We start from the raw sequence: 23,118 nt of genomic DNA on the forward strand, positions 1-23,118 counted from the left end.
CACGGATACCTTTATTATAGGGTGATTTAGGACAGTAACACCACCAGTCCATAAGGGCCTGTGGGTGGTTTAGTGGCCCAAGTCGCCCTTTAATGACAGTTTTACTGGACAGCTTGAGACCTAGATAAAGGGGCATAGTAACACTATACACACAGATAGTGTTCTGTATGAATCTCAACTTTCTAGTTTTTTTTTACGACGAAGTCATAATTACTAACGTTTCTTAAAGAGGACCTTTCATGGATTTGGGCACATGCGGTGTTATATACCGCTGGAAAGCCGACAGTGCGCTGAATTAGTTCTTCACAGTCAGAAGGGCATTTCTGACAGCCTGTCAGGAATGTCCTTCTCCGCAGCAACACCTATAGCGCTGTACTGTGAGCCGCTCACACTGTACAGCGCTATAGGAGCTGCTGCGAAGAAGGACATTCCTGACAGTGTCAGAAACGCCCTTCTGACAGTGAAGAGCTACGGTACCGGGACCGCTAGCTCTTCACCTGGGGCACAGATTGGGGAAAGCTGACAGTGCGCTGAATTCAGTGCACTGTTGGCTTTCCAGCGGTATATAACACCGCATGTGCCCAAATCCATGAAAGGTCCTCTTTAAAATAGTCAAAATCAAGACATTTAGGCTCCATCCCACCTCCAATATGGCCACCACTGTGCACCATTTCTACAACGTGTGGCTTTAGCCCAAACCAAAGTTGGATTTCCAAAAAAAATCCTAGCCAGGACACACTTGGCTGCCACATTTATTCACTTAGGAAAATGAAAACGTGAATCCATATTGCAGAGCCAAGTAACCCACACAACACCTACAACTTACCAACATCCATGGCAGTTTCCATAAAGCTTTTCTGCCTTGAAGCAAATTCGGCAAGTAACTTCTGCTGCCTCTCTCTGGCCTTCTGTCGCCTGAGTCACAAAAAAGAGGAGTTAATTTACATGTACAGACATATCTAAATATATTTATTATCTTTATAAATGCACAGAACAATTAAGGGGGTGTTCACACGCAGGAATTCGACGCTGAATTTGTCAAATTGAAAATTTCTGCTTCAGGAATTTGAAACAGATTTTTTTTTTCTGCTTGTCAAAAACCAACGAGGATTTTGATGCGGAATTTGAAGGAGAATTTGGAGAAGAGTGCCGCTGTATTTTGCCATTGCAGGGCCAAATTCTATATTCTGCAAGCGGATTTTGACAAATTCCATGTCAAATTTGTTTCAGGAGGAATTTGGAGTTGATTTTGAGGTGGAATCCGCCGTGTGAACGAACCCCAACAGGTAAATAGAATCACGGACAATGGCTAAACATGAGCCAATTAAAGGGACTGTCCAGTAATGAAATATTAGTTTACTCTTTTAGATCAGACAAAACAGAAGCAGTTTTCATTGAAAGTCGTTTAGAAAAAAATGCCCGTGCATAGTTATTGCCATCATCTGTACCCCCCGTATATTTTAGCTGTTCCAGCAGCTGTTGTCGTGGACAGGGAGCACAAGGCGGCTGCTCCGATATTCAAGTAATAGGAGTGGCATAGCAGCGCCATCCACTGTATTGTGGTGGTTCTGGGAAACTGCAGCACTGCAACTATTACTTAAGCGGGAGTGGCCTATACACACTCCCCATCCAATGCACTAGTTTATCTGTGCGGGGTCCAAGAGTCGGACCCAGATAGGTCATCAATATAAAACCTCCATTTGGGGCCCTGTAATCCCAGATCATGCCACCACTGCCAGCACCATCGCTGATCAGCTGTCTGAATGGGATGCAGCATTGGCACAAGTATTACACCCTCTTCAGTCTTGCTTAAAGCCATCACAAGCCATAGGAGAGGTGTGCTGTATCCTGGTCTATCCATTGAAGTGAATTGGAAGACTGTACATTTTGCAAGAATGATTAGTCAAGAGGCCATCATACTGGCAGGAGCGCTGTAAACACCCTTCTGCTTTGGGGGGAGGTAGGATCACAAAAGTCAGACCTTACCGAACTAATCCTGGTGGCCTACCCTGTGAATCTGCCTAGAAAACCCCTTTAAATAGTCACAATCAATGTGTGATACAAATGTTAACAGGTCCAGATGGTTCTGCTGTTTACAGGATTCATTTGGCGCCGCCGGAGAGGGCAATGATAGATTTACAATTGTAAAAAAGAAAAGGATCAATGCAGCCTAATATATAGCTAATCTGCAGCATAACTGGATATATTAATTACATACACATTATACGGTCGGCAGTAAATCACCCCCCCCCCCTCCGATCTAAAGGGTTATTACACATAAAATTTTTTGTTAATGTAGAATAAGATGCCTTGTAAATAAAAGGCAAGTCCAGATCTACTGAATAGAACATAGTGACGGCCATATAAAACTACAACGTAACGAACGGAGGCAGAAAGGAATCAGCAAAGAGTTTAAAGGGACGGTATAGACTTAAAGGGAGTCTGGTCCTCTTAAAACAGCTGAGAGCATTGTATATAGGATGGGGAGAGCAGTGTAAGCGTCCCCGAGGCCATGGTCATACAAACTGCATGACCAAGAAATCCATATTCCTCCATATCATTATTGGGGGGACAGCACAGTAGGTATAAGTCTGGGCACAAGGAGGCTGATACTAGGTATAGAAGGAGTGGGTTATGCCCTCACCACAGACACTAGAGCAGGGGTCCTCAAACTTTTTAAATAGTGGGCCGGAGGCCGAGCAAATCGCACAGACATCGGGAGCGGTGCCCTCCAATAGGTAAAGTGAAGTGCGCTCCATGGCCTGGCCCGAGCTTCCTAGGAACTTCATTATAAATGCATGCATGCCTGCCGGCATTGTTGGCGGGGCCAGACAGAAGTGCTTGGCGGGCCACAGTTTGAGGACCCCTGCACTAGAGTAACCCATTTTAGCCTATTATCCGTAGAGACAGGACCTGGTTGAAGTGTTAGAGGTCTCCTTAGTTGTACCCTCCTGTGGGTGCTAGGTACCCCTTGGCACAGGACGTATCAGTCCTCACCACCAGTCACCCAGTCCCCCCCCACTTGTCTGCTGGCAATCCTACCTATAGTGAGAATTTACCAAAGAGGTGACCCTACGGGCACCCCAAGACACTGAAGAGGTGAGTATCTGCTGGGATGTGGGATTTACAGACCTCTCCAAACTATTCTGCATCTCCCTCTTGTTTCAATAGAGATTGACAGCAAGTGTAAGATCGGATCACTAGTCTACTTTGGACTGTGCCTAGATGTGAGAAGGAAACCATGACAATAACCTGATCACAGAATGTCCCTAGAAATCAGTGGGGAAAACGGTCACCGATTTCCCTGTGGCGCCACCGCAGGAGAAATTAGACATTACTAGGGGCCACACGGTGGCTCAGTGGTTAGCACTGCAGCCTTGCAGCGCTGGAGTCCTGGTGTTCAAATCCCGCCAAGGGAAAAAAAAACATCTGCAAGGAGTTTGTATGTTCTCTCCGTGTTTGCATGGATTTCCATCCCATATTCCAAAGACATACTGATAGGGAAAAATGTACATTGTGAGCGCTATGTGGGGCGCACAATCCACATTAAAAAAATAAATAAAATAAAATTAGGCATTACTCAGCTTATATTTACATCAATGGGCTATTTGTGTAATAGAGGACAGGTCCTCCAAAATGTGAGACCCTATTCGTCACATAGAGAGTATCCTGTGCAGGAGGGCCCCTTATAATAAAGGGGGTTTTCAAGTCTCTTAAAGGGATGACTTCTCCTTTGGATGGGGGTCGGACAACCAGGATCCGCAGGTTGTGGCTGAACTACAATCGGGCCATGTGAGCAATGAACGTGATACGCTCACTCAAGGTCCACAGCCTTCTCAAAGAACAAATCGACCAGGGGCCAGGGTGTCGGACCCCTGCCAATCTTTAAATGAGGACCTTGTCTAAAAGGAGAAGTCATCAATCATACAGCCTTGAAAACCCCTTTAAGACAGGAGCGCCTTGTTGCAGAACTGCAGTGTTTTGGACCACCGTAAACTACCTGCAAAGTGGATGGGATTCTGGTTAAACGCATCCACATATTGCAGGAAAAAAATGCTGCGATTTCAAAAACGCTCAGGTGTTAATTAACCCTACGGAAACGCGGCCGTTTTCCATATAGGTGTAATAAGGCAGAAAGTCCACAAAGGAATGCTCTGCAGAAAATGCTGCGGGCCAAAAAATTTGATGCGTTTTTGCTGCAGTCTTGTCTCGCAGCATTTTTTTGCAGCGATTCCTTGAGCTCATAAATCTATAAAAGGTGCACGAAAATGGGTTCTCTCAGCTGGACAGCCCATAAAACACTCCCTCTGTCCTGCACTTGTGTGTCCTGCCGTCGTGTCCTTGTCTGGCACCGACACTTTATATTCATGCATTTCGCCATCCAAGTTCCGCTTCAAGTTAACCGGGTCTGACTGTAAATAGAGATCCCTAATAAGAGGACATAAACTAACTGTGACAGATTCAGTGCAGCTCAGTAATTTTCCGTGATGGCTCACGGGGATGAGACGCTGAGGCTGGAAAGAGAAGAAAAAAAAAATTGCAAGGCTTCTCAGCCTTTCCTCGAGTGCCGACTCTCGGTTTCTATGGTGACAGAGCGTCATGTGGGTAATGCCACCTTTCGTCTTTGTCTGCAGGTTGAAGCCGCCACAAATGGGTCATCATCGAGCCTTATAGGCTGTTCCATCTTCATTACCAGAAAACTCGACTTGAGATTGGGGGGGGGGGGGGGACAAATGGAGGAGGCAACGTGTGAGCCGCATGACAACGCCAAATTAGATTCATCTTCATTCAGAGCTGTCAACAACGACGGCGATTTGTGAATGTGTCACCGAGCCCGTAAACAAGGGGTCTGCAATGTAACGTCCAGAGGCAAACCGCAAGCAAAGACTAGCAACACCGACTGCAAAGGCGCCATACTAGATTTACAGGGAACTTTATAATCCAGCCCGGCAGGCTTGGGAGAATTCAGGCCTATTGTATTTCAGTCATAAAAAAAAAAAAAAAAAAAAAAAAAAAAAAAAAAAAGGCATCTCTTCCCCTAAAATTAAAGGAAACCTTCAGTCCACCATTTTTTTTTCTGTACATTATGAGCCCCATATTGGGATCACAATGTACATTTTTTTTCCCCCTATCAGTATGTCTTTGTAGAATGGGAGGAAATACACGCAAATATGGGGAGAACATACAAACTCCTTGCAGATGTCGTTCCTGGTAGGATTCGAACCCACGACTCCAGGGCTGCAAGGCTGCAGTGCTAACCACTGAGCCACCGTGTTGCCCATAGCCCATCATTTTTTGACAGAATATTTTTAATAGTGCTGCAGGTAGCAGCTATACGTGAGAGCTGGAATAAAGGATAAATGGGGCAAGCTTGTAATAAAAGATTCTTAAATGCAAAAGTTAAGCAACTATATAAAACCACTTCCTTAAGAATTTACTCCCATTATATTGCTGTAAAGTCTGTGCAACTCCTTCACATAGCAAGCTGCGCTGCTATGACACAGATCCTGCACACAGCAACAAAGTTTACTTGAGAGGGAGGAGAGCACCCATGGGCAGGGTCTAAGGGCTCGTTCACATGGAGCAAGAGGGGGCGGATTCTGACGCCAAATCCACTTCAGAATCGGCCCCCTCACAAATAGAGGTCTATGTAGACCGCTAGCTTCCTTTTTTCCGTGAGCGGTATGTTCAGACTCATGGAAAAAAGAAGCGAGCTGCCCTTTCTTCAGGCGGATTCCGCGGCTGATTCAACCCCCGACGTCCGCCTCCCGACAGCATCCTCCGGGGTAGGCCCATTCATTTGGGTCTACTGTGGAGCAGGAAGCTGCGACAGTGGGAAGCCGCGACAGTGGCAGTAGGTGCATTTTGGTCCTATTCTGACGCGGCTTCCCACATCAAAATCAGGACCAAAATATGCGGTCCAGTGCCCCGTATGAACTACCCCTAAAAGAGGAGGATTGAACTATAATATTATTATTACCAACAATCATAGACCGCTTTATTTTAGAGAGAGGAAAACACCTTGTCAAAATCTACAGTCTACACCCCAAGAAGAAGTGACACCCTCATGTGCTACAGAAATGGGACTGTGCTGACACACGAGCTAGTGAAGGCTGCAGCGTCCTGGGCACACAGGCCTCACATCCAGCATGCATTTGCATTACTATACATTTCGAGATGTTATTTAAAGGCTATGAAGCTTAAAGGGGAAGTACACAGCTTGTAGAGTCAGTCGGGAAATAAAATGCAGGAAGCAAATTGGCTGGTGAGATCTGTCGGTTTCCCCCTCTCTCAGTAAGGATATTAGCCAAGCTGACATGATAGATATGATAAGTGCATTATGTCCCTTATGAAATATAACGGGTCTGTCAAATTTCCATTTTTTTAATGGATTATAATACTGCAGCATACGCTTTTCTGGTTGCCAAAAAGAAACCAAAACCTGAAGACAGAAAGACTTAGGAGGTCTGTACTGCTATGCAATTTACCCCAGGCAACCAGGAGCAATAGTATCTTATGATTTTACAATAAAAAAAAAAATTACCATGATTGGATATATTTTTGAGGAGCCATATTGGTGCACATATTGTAAATTGCGCTGTACGGTATATGGTAAAATGTCTGTAGAGATCATTTCAGAAGCCAGTGTGACCCACAACGTCTAATGTGTCTGCTATTGACCTGCACGGTGTGAAACTCAATGCAGAAAGGTCCATAACAACCTGTGGGTGGATTAGTGTCAAAAATTGCCCTGACAGATTCCCTTTAAAGGGAGATTCTAGGCTAAAAATGGATTCCTATGGCTAGGTTATCAATACTAGATTGGTGGGGGTCCTACACCTTGTACCTTCATCGATCAAATGTGCTCAGCAGCCAATACACAGAGAAAGGAGCAGGAAGCGGACAGTGCTGTTCTCTGTGTGGTGGCCAGACCAGGTTACTGCAGATCAACTCCCATTCCCTTTACTGGGTGTCCAACTCCCACCAATCTGATATTGATGACTTATCCTTACGATACGGTAACATAAAAAAAAAGAAAGAAAGAAAAAGGAAGTTAAACCCTTCTGACAGTGATGTAGAGGAAATGCTGCACTAAATGGTGGAAAGAGAGGCAAACTTTTTAATCCCACTATCTGGTCTGACTAATTGATGGGGCCGAAAATGCGCCAAAATTCAGAATGCCTAAAATGACGTTTATAGATAGTTAAACAAGACAACAGTATCTAAGATTTGTATACTCAAAAAAAAAATAAAAAAATTAACAGGGACTTCCCAGAAACACAAAATTATCAAACGGAGAGGTAACGTGTATGTGCAACTGCAAGTCCATTCAAATCAGAGACACAGGACCCCTACCCATGATGAAGAAGAATGATAAGTTAGGACACTGGGAAAATCCAGTTAGGCTGAGGCCCCACGTTGTAAAAACAAAGATTTATTTGTTGCGTGTTTTTTTTATCCAAAGATGGTTACAAAAGTAATGGAGAATATATAGTAAGCTCTTAGGGCTAGTTCACACGGGGGAAAGGAGGAGGATTGTGACAGCGGATTTCGCCTCAATATCCGCCTCCATACAATGGTGGTCCATGGAGACCACTAGCGGCAAAAAGAAGCGAGCTGCCCTTTCTTCAGGCGGATTCCACGGCTTAAATGAATAGGCCGACTCCAGAGGGGGAAGCCGCGACCGCAACGTTCGTGGCAGGCAGGTTTTGACCCGAGAATGACGCGGCTCCCCTCGTCACTCTTGGTGCCAAAATCCACCCCATGTGTGAACGAGCCCTTATACTTCTTCCTTGTGTTTAAGCCACTCTTGGCTCAAAAAAAAAAAAAAAAAAAAAAAAAAAAAACGCAACAAAAAACCCCCTGAGCTTCCACAATGTGGGGCTTTGAAGCCTTACAGTGACCTTCCATAAAACACTAGTTCGATATCACCTTACCTTTCCTCCTTGTCCAGTGTTTTCTTCTCCGCAGGACTTGACTTTTTGGGTGGTACAGGCGGAGCAGCTTTCCTACAAATTTCATCAATACTAAGTTTATTTAAGCAGCTTTTCATTGCCGCCTTTAATAAAATCCTTTCCACAGCAGTCACGCCATCGCCATGAGCGTATTTGGATAAATCTGATTGGGTAAGACAATCCGGATCGCCCAACCAGGGTGGGCAGTAGGAGTCCGACTTCCCAGACAGTTTCTGGTGGAGTTTGATCAGTAAGGATAGCATGCTCTCCTTCACCTCTAGAATCACTGTGGTTAGCTGCGGTGTTGAGCCGGGTGCCGTCCACTTCAGGGCCGAGGTTTTAGGCCGCACAACTTGGTTGGCTTCGCTATTGCTCCGGTTTATTATCTCCTGGAACTTCTTCCGCCGTTCGGCAACCAAACTGAAGACTTGAGCAGTGCCGGAGTTCTGGGGGGGGTTAAATACACATGAATTATTAGGGGAATGTAGTGTACTTTATATTTTTATGGAAAAGTGCTACATTTTTGCATTGCAACATTGTATTCAGTGGAAAATACACAACGTTTGCACCTGTAAATATAAGCTTACAAAAAGCCTCAGGTTCGGGCTATTGCTACGAAGGACACTTGCAAACCCCGTTTCTTGCTGAATAAGAGGCAAGTGTCCAAAGAGGGAAGAATACCTTTATGGGTGCCCATACCTATAGCAGTTGTGCCATGGTACTGGTAAGTAGCACAAAATGCCCCTGGTTTATCGTAAACTTCCCCGGTTTCATGGACACTGACAATATGCAATCTATACCCTGCGGTTCTCAGCCGCACAGCAACTGCACCAGCACCACGTGTCATGTACGGACATCCAAAGCGTGCTTAGTTTGAGGCCATCCATTGTCATATTGTGCTCCAAAACCCACACTCTTGCCACTCTGTTACAAGGGTATAAGAGAGGTCATAAATGTTCAGAATATATTGCAAAAAGATTAGCAATTAGTCGTAACTGATGCAGAATGAAATAAATGTGGCACGCAAGGGTTTGACTTCATTTGCATAGAAAGCCATGCACAGAGCGCGAGCGCTGGCTGATTTGTACCCAACACACATGCACACCCTTCCAATGCTATTCATCAAAATTCATTTACTTTATCAAAAGTTAAAAAAAAAAACCTCTGCGATCTTCAGCTGACCCAGCAGTGTAAGGAGAACAGGCACAAGATTATTAGGATGGCCGTATACCTTTAGTTAGCTGTAGGGTGACTCATTTGGCCAATAGTTACATCCTTCCCTATACACATGCACACCACACTAGGCCGAGGATGCATGTATTCTCAGAGGCAAGGACATGAGTCGACCACAGAACCCTCTGGCAACAGCTTATTTCTCCTGAGTATGGAAGGACCAGACCTGTTGTAATCCAACATGACCAAACCTTCTTTCCCAGATATTGGCCATCAGAAGGTCACTCAGTCCTGCTAAAGAGAGTCTGGGGTAGGAAGGTATTCTACGAAATGGAGCAAAAACTAAAAATCGTAGAAATCCCCATAGGAAATTAAACGAATAAGGGGGCGATCACACTACCGTCGGTGTCCAACAGCTAGTGTCCGCTGCTAATGTCCGTTCAAAATCTTGTGCTGACATTAGCAGCGGACACTCGCGGTGTTCGTAACATTTTGCATTCATTTAAATGGACATCGGGTGCGTTGTTTTACACTCCGTGCCTGTCCTTAACTGTCCGTTCCCAAAGATGTCCGACTTTTCAAGCGGAAAGAAAAAACCTACATGTCGGGTTTTGCTGTCCGCTTGAAGTGTTGGACATCTTTGGGAACGGACAGTTAAGGACAGGCACGGAGTGTAAAAGAACGCACCCGATGTCCATTTAAATGAATGCAAAATGTCACGGACACACCTAGTGTCCGCGCAAGATTTTGAACGGACACTAGCTGTCGGACACTGACGGTAGTGTGAACGCTCCCTAAAAAGTGGCTGACGTCACAAAGTTGCCAACCTTACACAATTTTAGTACTGTCCCTCTGTAGAAGGCGCCTTCACTACTATACGGCGATGTACTACAGAGGCTCGGCGCCTTTTCTGACAAGGAGGGCAGAAAGCGGGGCAATTGGTTTCCCCATAGTGAACAGAGAGGATGGCAGTGAGGAGAGTGACCGAGCATGTGCGTCCAGCAGCATTCAGCTCACTGAGTGGACGTGCACAGTCCTATACACTCAGTATGGCTCCACCTAGTGTTCGGCTATTATGCTAGGTTCATACTAATGCTATGTTCTCAGTTATTCGGATCCATCTGAAAATAAAAGTCACCCTGGTTGGGTCCGCTGCTTTGAAACTGAACGTGGCAGTGAAAAGAAACGGTCAATAGAGACTCCGGCGCAAACGTGCCCCAAGCCTCTAGTGGATCCATTATAACCAGTATGTAAACACCAGACATTGTTGATTTTGATGCTATTTAGTGGTAGCACAAACGCTTTAGGGTTAGGGCTATACAATGATGCTCATGGTTAGTAGTCCAGTCCACACCTTGTTCTCTGAATTAGTACAACAGCAAGTCCTGCCAGGTCCGCACCAGATGTACCAGCTGGGGAATTACAATGCAATGCCAGCCTAGGCATATTAATCTACAGGTTATGCCTCAAAGGAACGTAGAGAACTGGTAAAGTGGAGAATTGCTCACAAGTACTACAGGCTATTTTTCCCCCAAACACCTGCATTGTTTTAGCAGCTGAAAAAAAGCTTGTTGTAGAGTCTAATGTAAAGTAATGTTCCATATAATAATATAAATGATATCAAAGTGTCACAACCTATGCAGAGTCTTCTCAGGCCTGCGCAATGCCAATGTTAAAGGGAACAGATCAAGAAATAACTTAAAACCAGGTTTTTATGTTAAACATATTTAAAAGTTTTTTCTAATTTTCTATTTTTAAAAACGTACTATTATCCAGAAAATTTACACTCTGGCCACTAAGCCTAATAAACAATAGATGCTAGAGTGGAGTGGGGAAATTCAGGTGTTGCTTGGTATTTTCTGAATGCAGTAGGTGGCGTTGCCTCCTGTCACTGATAGGCTGAGTTCAGGTGAGGTTATTTGGTCCAGAATTTGAAGCGGATGTCACCTCGGATTCTGGACCAAAAAAAACGGGTAGCCGCGACTGGATGCCGGTGGAGTAAACTGGCATCAAGTCGTGGCACTCCGCTCCGGATTAGGCCCAAATGAATGGGCCTAGTTGGGAGGAGGGAGTATCTGCAGGCGGACGTCCGCGGCTGAATCAGCCACGGAATCCGCCTGAAGAAAGGGCAGGTCGCTTCTTTTTTCCGCGAGGAAATTACCGGCACTCATTGATCTCAGTGGGAGGCATTTTTTTGGTCAAGATTCCGCGGCTCGAGACACGCTCCTGTCTAGGTCCATTCATTCGGGCCTAATCAGGAGCGGGATGCCGCAACCCAATGCTGGTGTACTACATCGTCATCCAGTCGCGGCTAGCCACGCAGAAGTTCACTCAGCGGAATCTGTTTTCCGCCGTATGAACATAACCTTAGGCGCCACCTGCTGTACCCACGTCAAAACTGGCAGGTTAGGGTTGCATACAGGAGAATAGTTCGCATTTTTTGGGCGTTGAACTGTTAAAATAGAGGCTACGGCTCTGGGTGTGCCTGCCAGCCCACACTCCCCAGAACCAAGCCAGCGCCACCTACTGGATCCACAGTCCTAATTTAACCCACTCCATTCTAGTCTCAACCAATAATAAGCTGACGCCTGCCAGTTCTGTTGGGGCCTTCTTTGCAGCAAACACCTCATTTACATCACAGACAAGACAGATAAGATAACACCAGTACAGAGCACCCATCACTGAACCCACTACTGACCACTGGTGATGCCATAGTATATCTTCTCCCCCTCCCTGCACACAGCAGGTATACAAAGCTTTCCCATAGACCTTAATGAGTCTTCTCCAGACTACTGCTGCCTACGGGTGACTGTGCTATAAAGTATATCACTAAATGCTGAAAATAGAGCAGAGGAGAAGCTCAGGCAAGATGGCCGACTCCATAATCATGTACAGGAAGAAGAATTAAAAATAAATAATCTACAAATCAGAAAATAAAAATAAAATTAGAAAAATAAATATTTTTATATGTCATTTTAATAAATAAAAAAATGCTGATCTATTCCTTTCAGGCTTTTACAATAAATGTATTTACTGATGGGTTATTCAGCCCCATGCAAGTCCACAAGATGAAGGTAAAACACCTGAAGCATTGCAAACCATCCAAAAGGACAAACATCACACATCTACCTCTCTCTGGACGGATGGCCGCTTGGGAGTCTGGATAATGGATAATGAAAATCGTTACGTTTATGCAGATGAAAATTAGATGTGTAAGAAAGAACTTGGCTGTCCAACTGATCTGCAGTCTATTGCTAAATTATTCTGTTAAAAATTACTTCTGCTTGCAGCCACCACTAGGGGGAGCTCTTTTTTTTTTTTTTCTCCATTCTAGTAGCGCTGAGTTCAGTGGGCGCTGCATACATTCCTATGCGGTGAGCGCCCACTAGAACTGGGCTCTCAGAGTCTCCACTGTGAATGGGGCGGTTGTGTCTATGGAACTGATGCAAATAGCCAAGTACATTGCTTCGCTTGTCCCATAGAAAACAGAATAATGATCATGCATTCACAATACTGCTCCAATCACCTAGGACTCCACTTTTGTGACCTTGGAAGGCCGAGCGATAGGACATACATCCCCCATCCCCCATTAGGGAGTGGTTCACATTTTGTGAATTAGGACATGCACCTACCGGACAGCAGAACAGTTACCATTTCGGGTACTTCACCACAAATGAGGAAAACCCAGAACTTACGTGCGTGGATGAATGGCTGTCCGCACTGGTGCTTGCAGGCGGCTCTCTCCGTACCTCCGGAGCAGTGTCGGGGACTCGTACACGCACGTAGTTTATGACATGACGCATATTGCACAGCAAACTGCTACCAGGAAACCAGCTGTCATGGCAACGGTCTGGTCCGGCGGTATCCTGAATAGGGAACGAGAGATGTTCAATTAAAAGGAGTGTCCTTCACGTGACCAGAGAGGGACGTTTATCCATCGGAAGTAAAACAATGGCCGCAGGCAAAGATCTAGAAAACTGAGGAATTGATATAGACTTTTCATTATACAAATCATAACTTAATATTGGCTTGAAACTGGACAAGCCCTTTATAATTGAGGCCATACGTTGCGATAAAGCTGTTTTTTTATGTAGATTTTTTTTTTTTTAGCCAAAACTAGGAATGAGATAGATAGATATATATATATATATATATATATATATATATATATATATATATATATATATATATATATACATACATACACACACACACATATACCGTATTTTTCAGACTATAAGACGCACTGGACTATAAGAGGTTTTAGAGGAGGAAAATAGGGAAAAAAAATTTTGAAGCAAGAAATGGTAAAATATTTAATATATGGGAGTTGTAGTTTTGCAACAGCTGCAAGGCCACATTGACAGGTGACCCTGCAGCTGTACGGGGACGCATAGAGTGTTTTTTTTTTTTTTTTGCGGGGCCAGATGTACTTTTTAGTTTACCATTTTGGAGAATATCTATTGCTTAGATCACCTTGTATTGAAAAAAAACCCGGTGGTTTATGATATATGATTTTCTACTGTTACATATATTCTAGGGAAAGGAGGTGATTTAGAACTTTTATTTCATATTTTTATTATATATTTTTAAAGCTTTTTTTTTTTTTTTTACTACTTTATTTCTAAAAAAAAACTGAATAAACACACTGATGCAACGTAGACTCTCATACTCTCACTCTGATGGGTTTCTGCCCCGATGTGTCATTTCAACTGGAATGCTCCCCCCTCCCCCATCAAATATAACAGAGATACATATTACAATAATATCTGTACAACTAAAAGCATCAGAAAAATAAATGGAATAAATTGGGGGGGGGGGGGGCACGTAATCAAAAACGGAAGCATACCTCATCACACGGCTCATCCTCTGGATAATTTTCCAATCCAAGCTCTATGAGATAGAGGACCATGCAGAGGACATGCTCTGACATATTCTGATGATCCATCAAAATCTAAAAGAAACAATATTTAGACAAAGTGCAACAAAATTATGTATTATAAAAGATAGATAGCTAGATAATGAGATAGATAGATATTAGATATGAGATAGATAGATAATGAGATAGATAGATATTAGATATGAGATAGATAGATAATGAGATAGATAGATAGATATTAGATATGAGATATGAGATAGATAGATATTAGATATGAGATAGATAGATATTAGATATGAGATAGATAGATATGAGATAGATAGATAGATAGATAGATAGATAGATAGATAGATAGATAGGAGATTTTTTTTTATTATTATGCCATAGAGGGGAAGGAAGATTTGATTTCAACATGGCCCATCTCTTAGTTCTCAAGGGATTTGTTAAGGTGTCTGGACTCTGACTGCTACCCTCTCAAGTATGCAAGTTTATGAGGACGAAAGAAAAGCCATCAGCTAGTTCAGATGCCTGGCAAACCATAGATTATAGATATCTGTCAGCCAAACACCAGGGGTGGCTTATCTCCTTGTGGACAAAAGGATCAAGCATGTTGAAATTTGACATGTCCAACCCTTCTTTCCCTGCCATCTGCCATCAGAAGAAAGTCATGCACCCGTATACACACTATATGGTTATCTGATGCAGTCAAAAAAAAAAAAAAGTCAGTAAAATGAGCAAATATTCATTGGTATACTGGCACCCATGGACATCTGCTTCCGTCACACAGGATCACATTCTGGATGGTGGACAAATTCTTAAAAAATAAAATAAGAGTCACAGTGACAGATTACACACACCTTGTAGAGGAGAGTGAAGAGCACAATGTGTAAGGTTTTGCAGTGCAGGAGCCTCATAAGTCCTTTATAGCTGGGGTGTAGCGGGGTCCTCTTCTTGTAAGGGGGCCATGGGTTTCCTGGACATCGACCAATCTGCTTTAAACTAAAACACACAAAAATAAAAGGCACCCCGTGACCATCTCAGTAACACAGCAGACGACACCTTAGGCATAACATAGGAAGCGTTATGTGTCAGTAATGATATAAAATACAATACTACACCATAAATAACATACTACAATACCATGTCATTCTATAACCACATTTTAACTATGTATTATTCTTCAGTCCAGCATTCTGTGATGATTTACATCTTTAGCATCTAGAGCTTCATTTTCCTGACACAGAGCCCCAAACCCCCAGCACGAACAGGGTCAAAGGGATTTTCTGAGGCTATGACAATTATTATTATTGTTTATTTATATAGCACCATTAATTCCATGGTGCTTCACATTTGGGACAATGAGCTCCACTTCCAGTTCTCAGGTCAAAGTCATCACATCTATTGGTCACACAGCTCAGCCCCATTCAACTGAACAGGGTTGAGCTGTAAGAACAAGTGAAGCGACTATTCAGTGTACAGCGCTGTGTCTGGTGAATAGTTAAAGGATTTGTCTGGCCCTAAATCAATGACCTATACTGATGACCAATCCACAGACCCCTGAACAGATCAGCTGTTCTAGCAGAGTCCGGGCCGCGTGTGCAGGCTGCATGTGCTCCACATCCACTGCTATAACTCTCAGCACCGTAACAGCTGATCTGTCCGTGTTCCGGTTGTCAGACCCCCACAGATCACATATGGTTAATCTATTCTGAGGATAGGTTTTCAGTATGAAAAATTGATTTGGGGCCGGACAACTGCTGTCCTAGAAAATTCCTGTAAAATGATATAATTCTGGCTCCAGCCACCACTTCAGGATGTTACATACTGACAAGCCATTATTAGGTATATAATGTAATCCAATACATTGGACTGTCACAGATCAGCTGCTCAAACTGCAATGCCACTTGCACTTCACAGGCCACTCTCATACATCACGTGGCCTGATTGCAGCTTAATACCACTCAAGTCAATGGGGCTGAGCCACAACACCAAGCAGAGCTCCTACGCAACACATGGCACAGAGTTTCGAATTCAGTGAAGAGGCTGCAATGCTCACCTAAGTTGTGTAGTCTCTTCAAACTGCTGATCTGTGGGGGTCCCTGCTGTCAGATCCCATCAGATATTGAATATGTAACTCCAGGATCCTGTCAGGGTGACTTTGGACACTAAACCAAATACACGTCCTTATGGGTAAAGGGTTTAGTGTCCCAAATCAGCTGTAAAGCCATCCACGTGCATCCTGGCTTCCCTGAAGAACTGTGGAGCCTCAGAGAAGGGTTTGAGAAGACTCCTCTGTGGGCAAGTATGAAGGTTTGTGGGTTTTTCCTTTTAGATATGGGCATGGATGGCTTTAAAACAAGGCAATTTGGGACACTGAACTGGTCCTGTGGATGGCTTAGTGTCCCAAACTAACCCGATTTGGACCTCTGTATCAGGAATACAAATATGACCCGAGCACTATAAATGTATATTTAGAAAAAAATACATAAAAAAAAATATATATATATATATATATATATATATATATATATATATATATATATATATATATATATAGGCCCCATTGAAGTTCTAAAAAAAAACGGTACAAGGTTACGACATTCGTGTTAGCATTACGGGACCCAATCAGTAGCCTGCTCACAGACAGTAGCCGGGCTAAACCATATGGAAAACTCCATCCTTGGAAGGAAAAAAAATAAAAGGGACAAGGTTACTTTAAGCTTCTTTTTAGCAGGACTTCAGGGAACTGCAGCATCCAATTAGCAAATAAATTGCTCTGGAATAAAGGTTAAGCAATATTTGCTCACGCTGGAAGGCAATGCATCATTCATTCTGACGGCTCATTCCAAAAACACTACGAGATGAATGGAAATGAAACCCCGAATGTCAGCTAAATTGCAGGAGAGCAGCATACGCCTACAACTAATGCCCTTTTCTGATATTTGGTAAAAATAAAATCATTTGCGTATAAGAGGCAATAATTATACCCGACACGTCACACCCATACAAAAGAAAAAAAATGCTGCAGTTTTGCAGTTCGGGATTGATACAGATGTAACAGAGGTGGCGAAATGTTGGCGACGTCCTGGGAATAATTGTACTGTAGGCAAGAAAAGAAAAACGTCACTTACAAGGCAGTATATCGGTCCATGGCAGACTGGACGTCTCTGCGGTACACAGTACGGAGGATGACCATCACCGGGTCAAATTCTTGGTCCCAGACCTCACCTTCAGAAGGACAGAAAGACAAATGATGGCTCGGATGGACAGATCAGTAGTTCTAGTACACTGCAAAGACCCGGGAGTAAGGGTGCCGCACCAAAATGACAAAGGGCTGACCTTATTTTAGGAAAATTATATGTATTAACTATACAGAGATGGCTACACAGCTTCCCAATCTACATTGTTCTGTAATTACTCGTATATATCTCACAGCTTCTCTCCTCTATCCTATAACCCTATATATCACAGAGCTCAGCTTCTCTCCTCTATCATATAACCCTATATATCACAGAGCTCAGCTTCTCTCCTATCATATAACCCTATATATCACAGAGCTCAGCTTCTCTCCTCTATCATATAACCCTATATATCATAGAGCTCAGCTTCTCTCTTCTATCATATAACCCTATATATCACAGAGCTCAGCTTCTCTCCTCTTTCATATAACCCTATATATCACAGAGCTCAGCTCCTCTCCTCTATCATATATCCCTATATACCCCATAGCTCTGCTTCTCTCCATCTATTATATAACCCTATATATCAGAGCTCAGCTTCTCTCCCTCTATCATATAACCCTATATATCACAGAGCTCAGCTGCTCTCCTCTTTCATATAACCCTATATATCACAGAGCTCAGCTCCTCTCCTCTATCATATAACCTATATATCACAGAGCTCAGCTTCTCTCCTCTATCATATAACCCTATATATCACAGAGCTCAGCTCCTCTCCTCTATCATATAACCTATATATCACAGAGCTCAGCTTCTCTCCTCTATCATATAACCTATATATCACAGAGCTCAGCTTCTCTCCTCTATCATATAACCCTATATATCACAGAGCTCAGCTCCTCTCCTCCATCATATAACCCTATTTATCACAGAGCTCAGCTTCTCTCCTCTATCATATAACCCTATATATCACAGAGCTCAGCTTCTCTCCTCTATCATATAACCCTATATATCACAGAGCTCAGCTCCTCTCCTCTATCATATAATCCTATATATCACAGAGCTCAGCTTCTCTCCTCTATCATATAACCCTATATATCACAGAGCTCAGCTTCTCTCCTCTATCATATAACCCTATATATCACAGAGCTCAGCTTCTGTAACATCCAAGGCCTGAGATAAAACAGAGGACTTTACATGTTAGGTTGACATTAAAGGTTATAGCTGACTTCCTAATGCAGAGACTACATTGTTTACAAGACAAGGGTACTAGGGGGAGATGGAATATATGTGGTATTGAGTGCCGCATATGATGTAGACCATATATACAAATCATTGAGATATATTACAATTTCAGAGAAGCCAGATGTAAGAGAAAACAATGCCCTTCTTCGCTGATATATATATATATATATATATATATATATATATATATATATATATATATATATATATATATATACACACATACACACACCCAAAACAAATGTCACACTAAGGGTCAGTTTCCACACAGAAAAAATGTAAGTATGAATATATTTTCAAGACAGCCATGTCTTTTCTTGCAAGAAAATATGACTTATCCATCTATACATCAGTCTCTATAAATCAATATATCAATACCAATTGCGGCCCCAGATTACAATACACTACAACTTAGCTTAAACACTTTAAGGTGTGGAATGGTGCGAGATCCGAGGTTACAGAAAAGGTCAAGTAAATGCAAATTGAAAAAAAACTATATTTTGTGCTACAATGCCCTGGAAGAGCCGCTGCTTGGAGAACTGTGGTCGTACCCTGAAGGCAAATGTGTCTAAGTAATGTACTTGAGAGAACGCCCTTAACCCCTTACCAGCTGGTTAGGTTTAGCTTATCTTCCAGTCCACAAAGGGGGGGGGGGGGAATGGTGATGGGAAAAGCCGTATTTCCACCTAATTTTGAAACTATACTATACAACTCCTCAATAATAATATATGTCTGCACTTTATACAGTACCAGACAGAGCCACAAGGAGGCAGCGGCTAGATCACTGCGATCTAAGGACTCCCATCTCTTGACTAGGTTCAAATTCAGTTGGTATATTGGCTTTTTGTACTGGATTTTCCCGTCCAGATTGCTCAAAGTGCATGGGACCTAATATCATTATTAGAGATGAGCGAGTAGTTTCGATCGAAAACCTCCTCTGCATAGTTATTGTAAAATAAAGCGCCAGGGACGGTGGGAGGGGAAATCGAATATTTACCGCGTGGTATTCGGCCAAGTACACCAATAACTATGCAAAGGGAGGTATTCAATCGAATACTAATCGCTCATCTCTAATCATTACCTCTCCTGATATGCTCATGTAGTAAATATATTATATTCTCCATTTATTTTTTTTATAATTTTTTTTTTTTTTTTTTAATTCTGCATTATGCTATTCCTCAGTTATTCCTCCCAGAAATGAATGAATAAATTGACAACAGAGTGTTACCAGTTGGGCGCCCGTCCCTATACAGACTGCCATTATCCAATTCATGTTGACCGTGTCAGACTACGTAAAGACTCGCCTCTCTGACAAGAGAATTGGTGACGTCCGATTGTCAAAACTTATTCATAAACATGCATGAAAAATAACAGAGGCACGGCATACTGCACAGTTCACTTTGCATTCATCCGAAAGGCAGACCTATAACAGTATATTTCCCTTTAAGTAAAGGCAACCTTATGAGTTGCACAATACAAGCATGGCCGAGACACCGGGGAACATTTTTAGGGTTAATTCATACACGGCAGAAATTTATGCAATTGCAAAATGAAATTTCCATCCAGGCAAATGGAGTTGTTTCTGCAAAGTGTGTGTGATTTTCTGCAAGATACCTTCAGATGAATAAGACAATGGCAGCAATCGGTAGAATTTTTATATAAATTTCTTCTCTGGTTTTATTAAAGCAAGAATTAAAAAACACAACAAAAAAATCCTTTGTTTATCCGGCCTACCTACAAATCTAGCACGATCAATAGAAGAACAAATGTAATAATAAATGATGTATTCTAGAAGAAGCAGTGACATTCTAAAAGAAGAGACAAATAAAGAAAAAATATCAGCTCATCAGTTCCGCCCCACTAAACTGGTATTTACTTGGATCCCAGGCAGTGCTCAATGAGACGTTTCATGAATCATGAGCTTAAACCCTGAATTTTCAGACTATTTTAACATAACAACTGGGGCTATGGAGACGCTGCACAGAAAGGGACAGACTATTAGCGCCACCAAGTGGTCATTCTGTATAAGACGCAGAAGTTGCATGTCTAGAATATTGTGCTTGCTCAGTGTCATATGAAATCACCACTTTACTATCTAATTATAGTATATTGTACCTAAATATTGCATTTTAATGCGGGGGAATAGAAGTTTAGTACATTTTGACAATTACATAAGGATTATAGGGATTCTGTAGGGCACGGGTCCCCAACTGCCGGTCCGCGGGGCATGTTGCACCGGTCCGCGTACCGGCAGCGAGGAGTCAGCAGCTCCTGTGGAGCCGGAGAGTGCCCGGGGTTGAGCCAGGACCCGCCAGCCGGCTCCACAACACTGACGCTTGGTTGTTGCTCCTCAGGATAAGGTGAGCAAAGTGCGGGGTTGAGCTGGGACCCGCTGTGTGTCCAGGATTCTAGTACTATGCAGGACATGCAGCGGGTCTTGGCTCTACCAAACTTTGGGCAACTACATTACACGTCACTTGTCCCTGTGACGTGCAATGTAGCTGTAGTGAGGCTGTAGTGAAGTTAATAGCACTGATTCTGCCTTATGGTGACTTGAGTCACATTAAACATTATAAAAATGATATAGTTTGCACTCTCTCATATGTACATGATTCTAATCTACACCCCCATGCTTAACCCCACCCCCAACCCGGATGGGGACAAAGGGACACTCCATTAGTGTTTCCATGTGTCAGCCTCCCAGTTATGGATTTTCTTTCTGCTTCTATATCTATATATCACAGTGGGGTTGTAGCATCATCTCCATTGTAAATGTATTGGAAAGGAAAATATTGACGACCTATACCTTATTATACTTACTATATACTATATTTTAGCAATATCAGCTCAGTGGGTTATGACATCAAAGATCCTAATAGAGCAGCCAAGCAGAAGGCAAATACATTGAGTATTAGCCCCAAGGACTAAACTAAGGACACTTCACATCACAGGCCCGTGAAGTGGCCGTCACCAACGTGCCGCTGAGGCTTTGTGAAGTTGATCAATGGGGGTTCCAAGAATCGTACCTACAGATGAGACCTAAGGACCTCTTGGAACACCCCTTTAAGTATCATATGGAGTAAAGTGAAATTACTATTCAAATCAATTGGGCTGTCTGTGTAAAAAGTCCACCAAAGTGGGACTCAGGCTCTCCACCCTGAGAGAATCCGGAGGAAAGGACCCCTCTTATAACTCAGGATTCCCTATTAGGATTATGGGGCCTCAGCCCTATCATCCAAGGCCACCTATACAATGGCAGTACATACCTTTAGGGGTGTACATTCCTTGTTGCATAGAACCTCCAGGCTCAAACACGGGAGCTTTAAAGTCAGCGACGGCGGACAACACGGACTCAAAGCTGCAGCTTCCCGGCATTATACCGCTCTTGGGATTAGGGCTTTCTGGAATGTAGACTAGGAATTCAGGAAATCAATCTATGGTCATGTTAGAAAACAGATAGAAATGAGGCGAAAGAAAGGAGTAGGCAGGGGATCCATCATTGATAAAGAGCCTAACGTCCCTCATAACAGATGCGGTGTCAACAAACTAGTTCAAATATGGCTGCCAATGCAAGAGAGATTCACCTTTGATTTGTTATTGTATTTTTCACTTCATCCTGCTCTCCTAGGCTGTATACAAGCTGTAACCCAACTGGTCTAATAGATAATTCCTTATTTGTTAAAAATATTTTGTCTTACAGCAGATATCAGAGATTAGCGAGTAGTGAAATATTCAAGATTCGATATTCGTTTCAAGTAGAGCCTCAATACTCGACTACTCAATCGAATATCGAATCCCATTATAGTCCATGGGAAAAAATGCTTGTTTCAGGGGAAACCACTATTCGACTAAAGGAGAGTCACCAAGTCCACGAGTAGCAGGAGGAGAGTGTTTAGGAGGAGCTAAGTGCAGTTAAAGCGCACGGACCCCATTATAGTCTATGGAGTCCGTGCTCTTTAACTACACAGCGCTTGCAGTTGCGCTGATATTCCGTTCAGGGGGTCCTCCTGCGGACTCCTTCCAGACGGGAGGCAAGCGCTAACGTGAACCGGCCCTTACTCGTCCTGCAGAACCAGCATTGATTGGTCGAATGCTGTACACTGTATAGCATTAGGCCAATCAACACTGGTTCTGCCGGAGGCTCGTCTGTGAGGAGGCGGAGTCTAAGATCGGACCACAATGGAGACTGCTGTGGTCCGATCTTAGACTCCGCCTCCTCACAGACGAGCTTCCAGCAGAACCAGCGTTGATTGGCCGAATGCTGTACACTGGCCAATCAACACTGGTCAATGCATTCCTATGAGAAAAAGTAAGCTCCCTCGTAACAGCAAGCTGCCAGCTCTCCCGACTAGCAAGGACGAGCCTGCTGCAGAACTAGCATTGATTTGCCTAATGCTATACAGTGTACAGCATTCGGCAAATCAACGCTGGTTCTGAATCGAATCTTTACTGCGAATAGTGAGTAGTATTCGAACGTGTACGAGTATTTCGAATACTGTAGTATCCGTTCAAATACCTACTCAATTGAATACTACTCGCTCATCTCTAATGCCTACAACTTCTGCTCTCACTGTTGGCCCCATTACTACAGGCTCCTCTCTCAGGCTACAATCTAACTGGCTTGCAAGCAAAGATTCTTGGCTTTAAGGCAAGATATAACTTATATCTCCGGCTGTATAGCAGCTAA

At 43.2% G+C, this 23,118-nt stretch overlaps 1 protein-coding gene across 4 annotated transcripts in view; it reads right to left on the reverse strand.

Annotated features, from left to right (window-relative positions):
* Positions 1-23,118, reverse strand: part of UBR3 (ubiquitin protein ligase E3 component n-recognin 3) — a 102,938-nt gene that overhangs the window by 45,028 nt on the left and 34,792 nt on the right. For 2 of the 4 annotated variants that reach the window (XM_075284173.1, XM_075284172.1), the window contains exons 18-25: positions 21,698-21,837; positions 17,139-17,235; positions 14,865-15,006; positions 13,978-14,082; positions 12,824-12,994; positions 12,258-12,287; positions 7,938-8,401; positions 827-915 (exon numbers count right to left, since the gene is read on the reverse strand). In XM_075284173.1, coding sequence (XP_075140274.1) covers positions 827-915; positions 7,938-8,401; positions 12,258-12,287; positions 12,824-12,994; positions 13,978-14,082; positions 14,865-15,006; positions 17,139-17,235; positions 21,698-21,837 — 1,238 coding nt within the window. The remainder of the gene's footprint in view (positions 1-826; positions 916-7,937; positions 8,402-12,257; positions 12,288-12,823; positions 12,995-13,977; positions 14,083-14,864; positions 15,007-17,138; positions 17,236-21,697; positions 21,838-23,118) is intronic. The other 2 variants (XM_075284175.1, XM_075284174.1) reach the window with 1 other exon arrangement.

Source organism: Leptodactylus fuscus, chromosome 8 (assembly GCF_031893055.1).
Source record: "Leptodactylus fuscus isolate aLepFus1 chromosome 8, aLepFus1.hap2, whole genome shotgun sequence".
NCBI lineage: Eukaryota > Metazoa > Chordata > Amphibia > Anura > Leptodactylidae > Leptodactylus > Leptodactylus fuscus.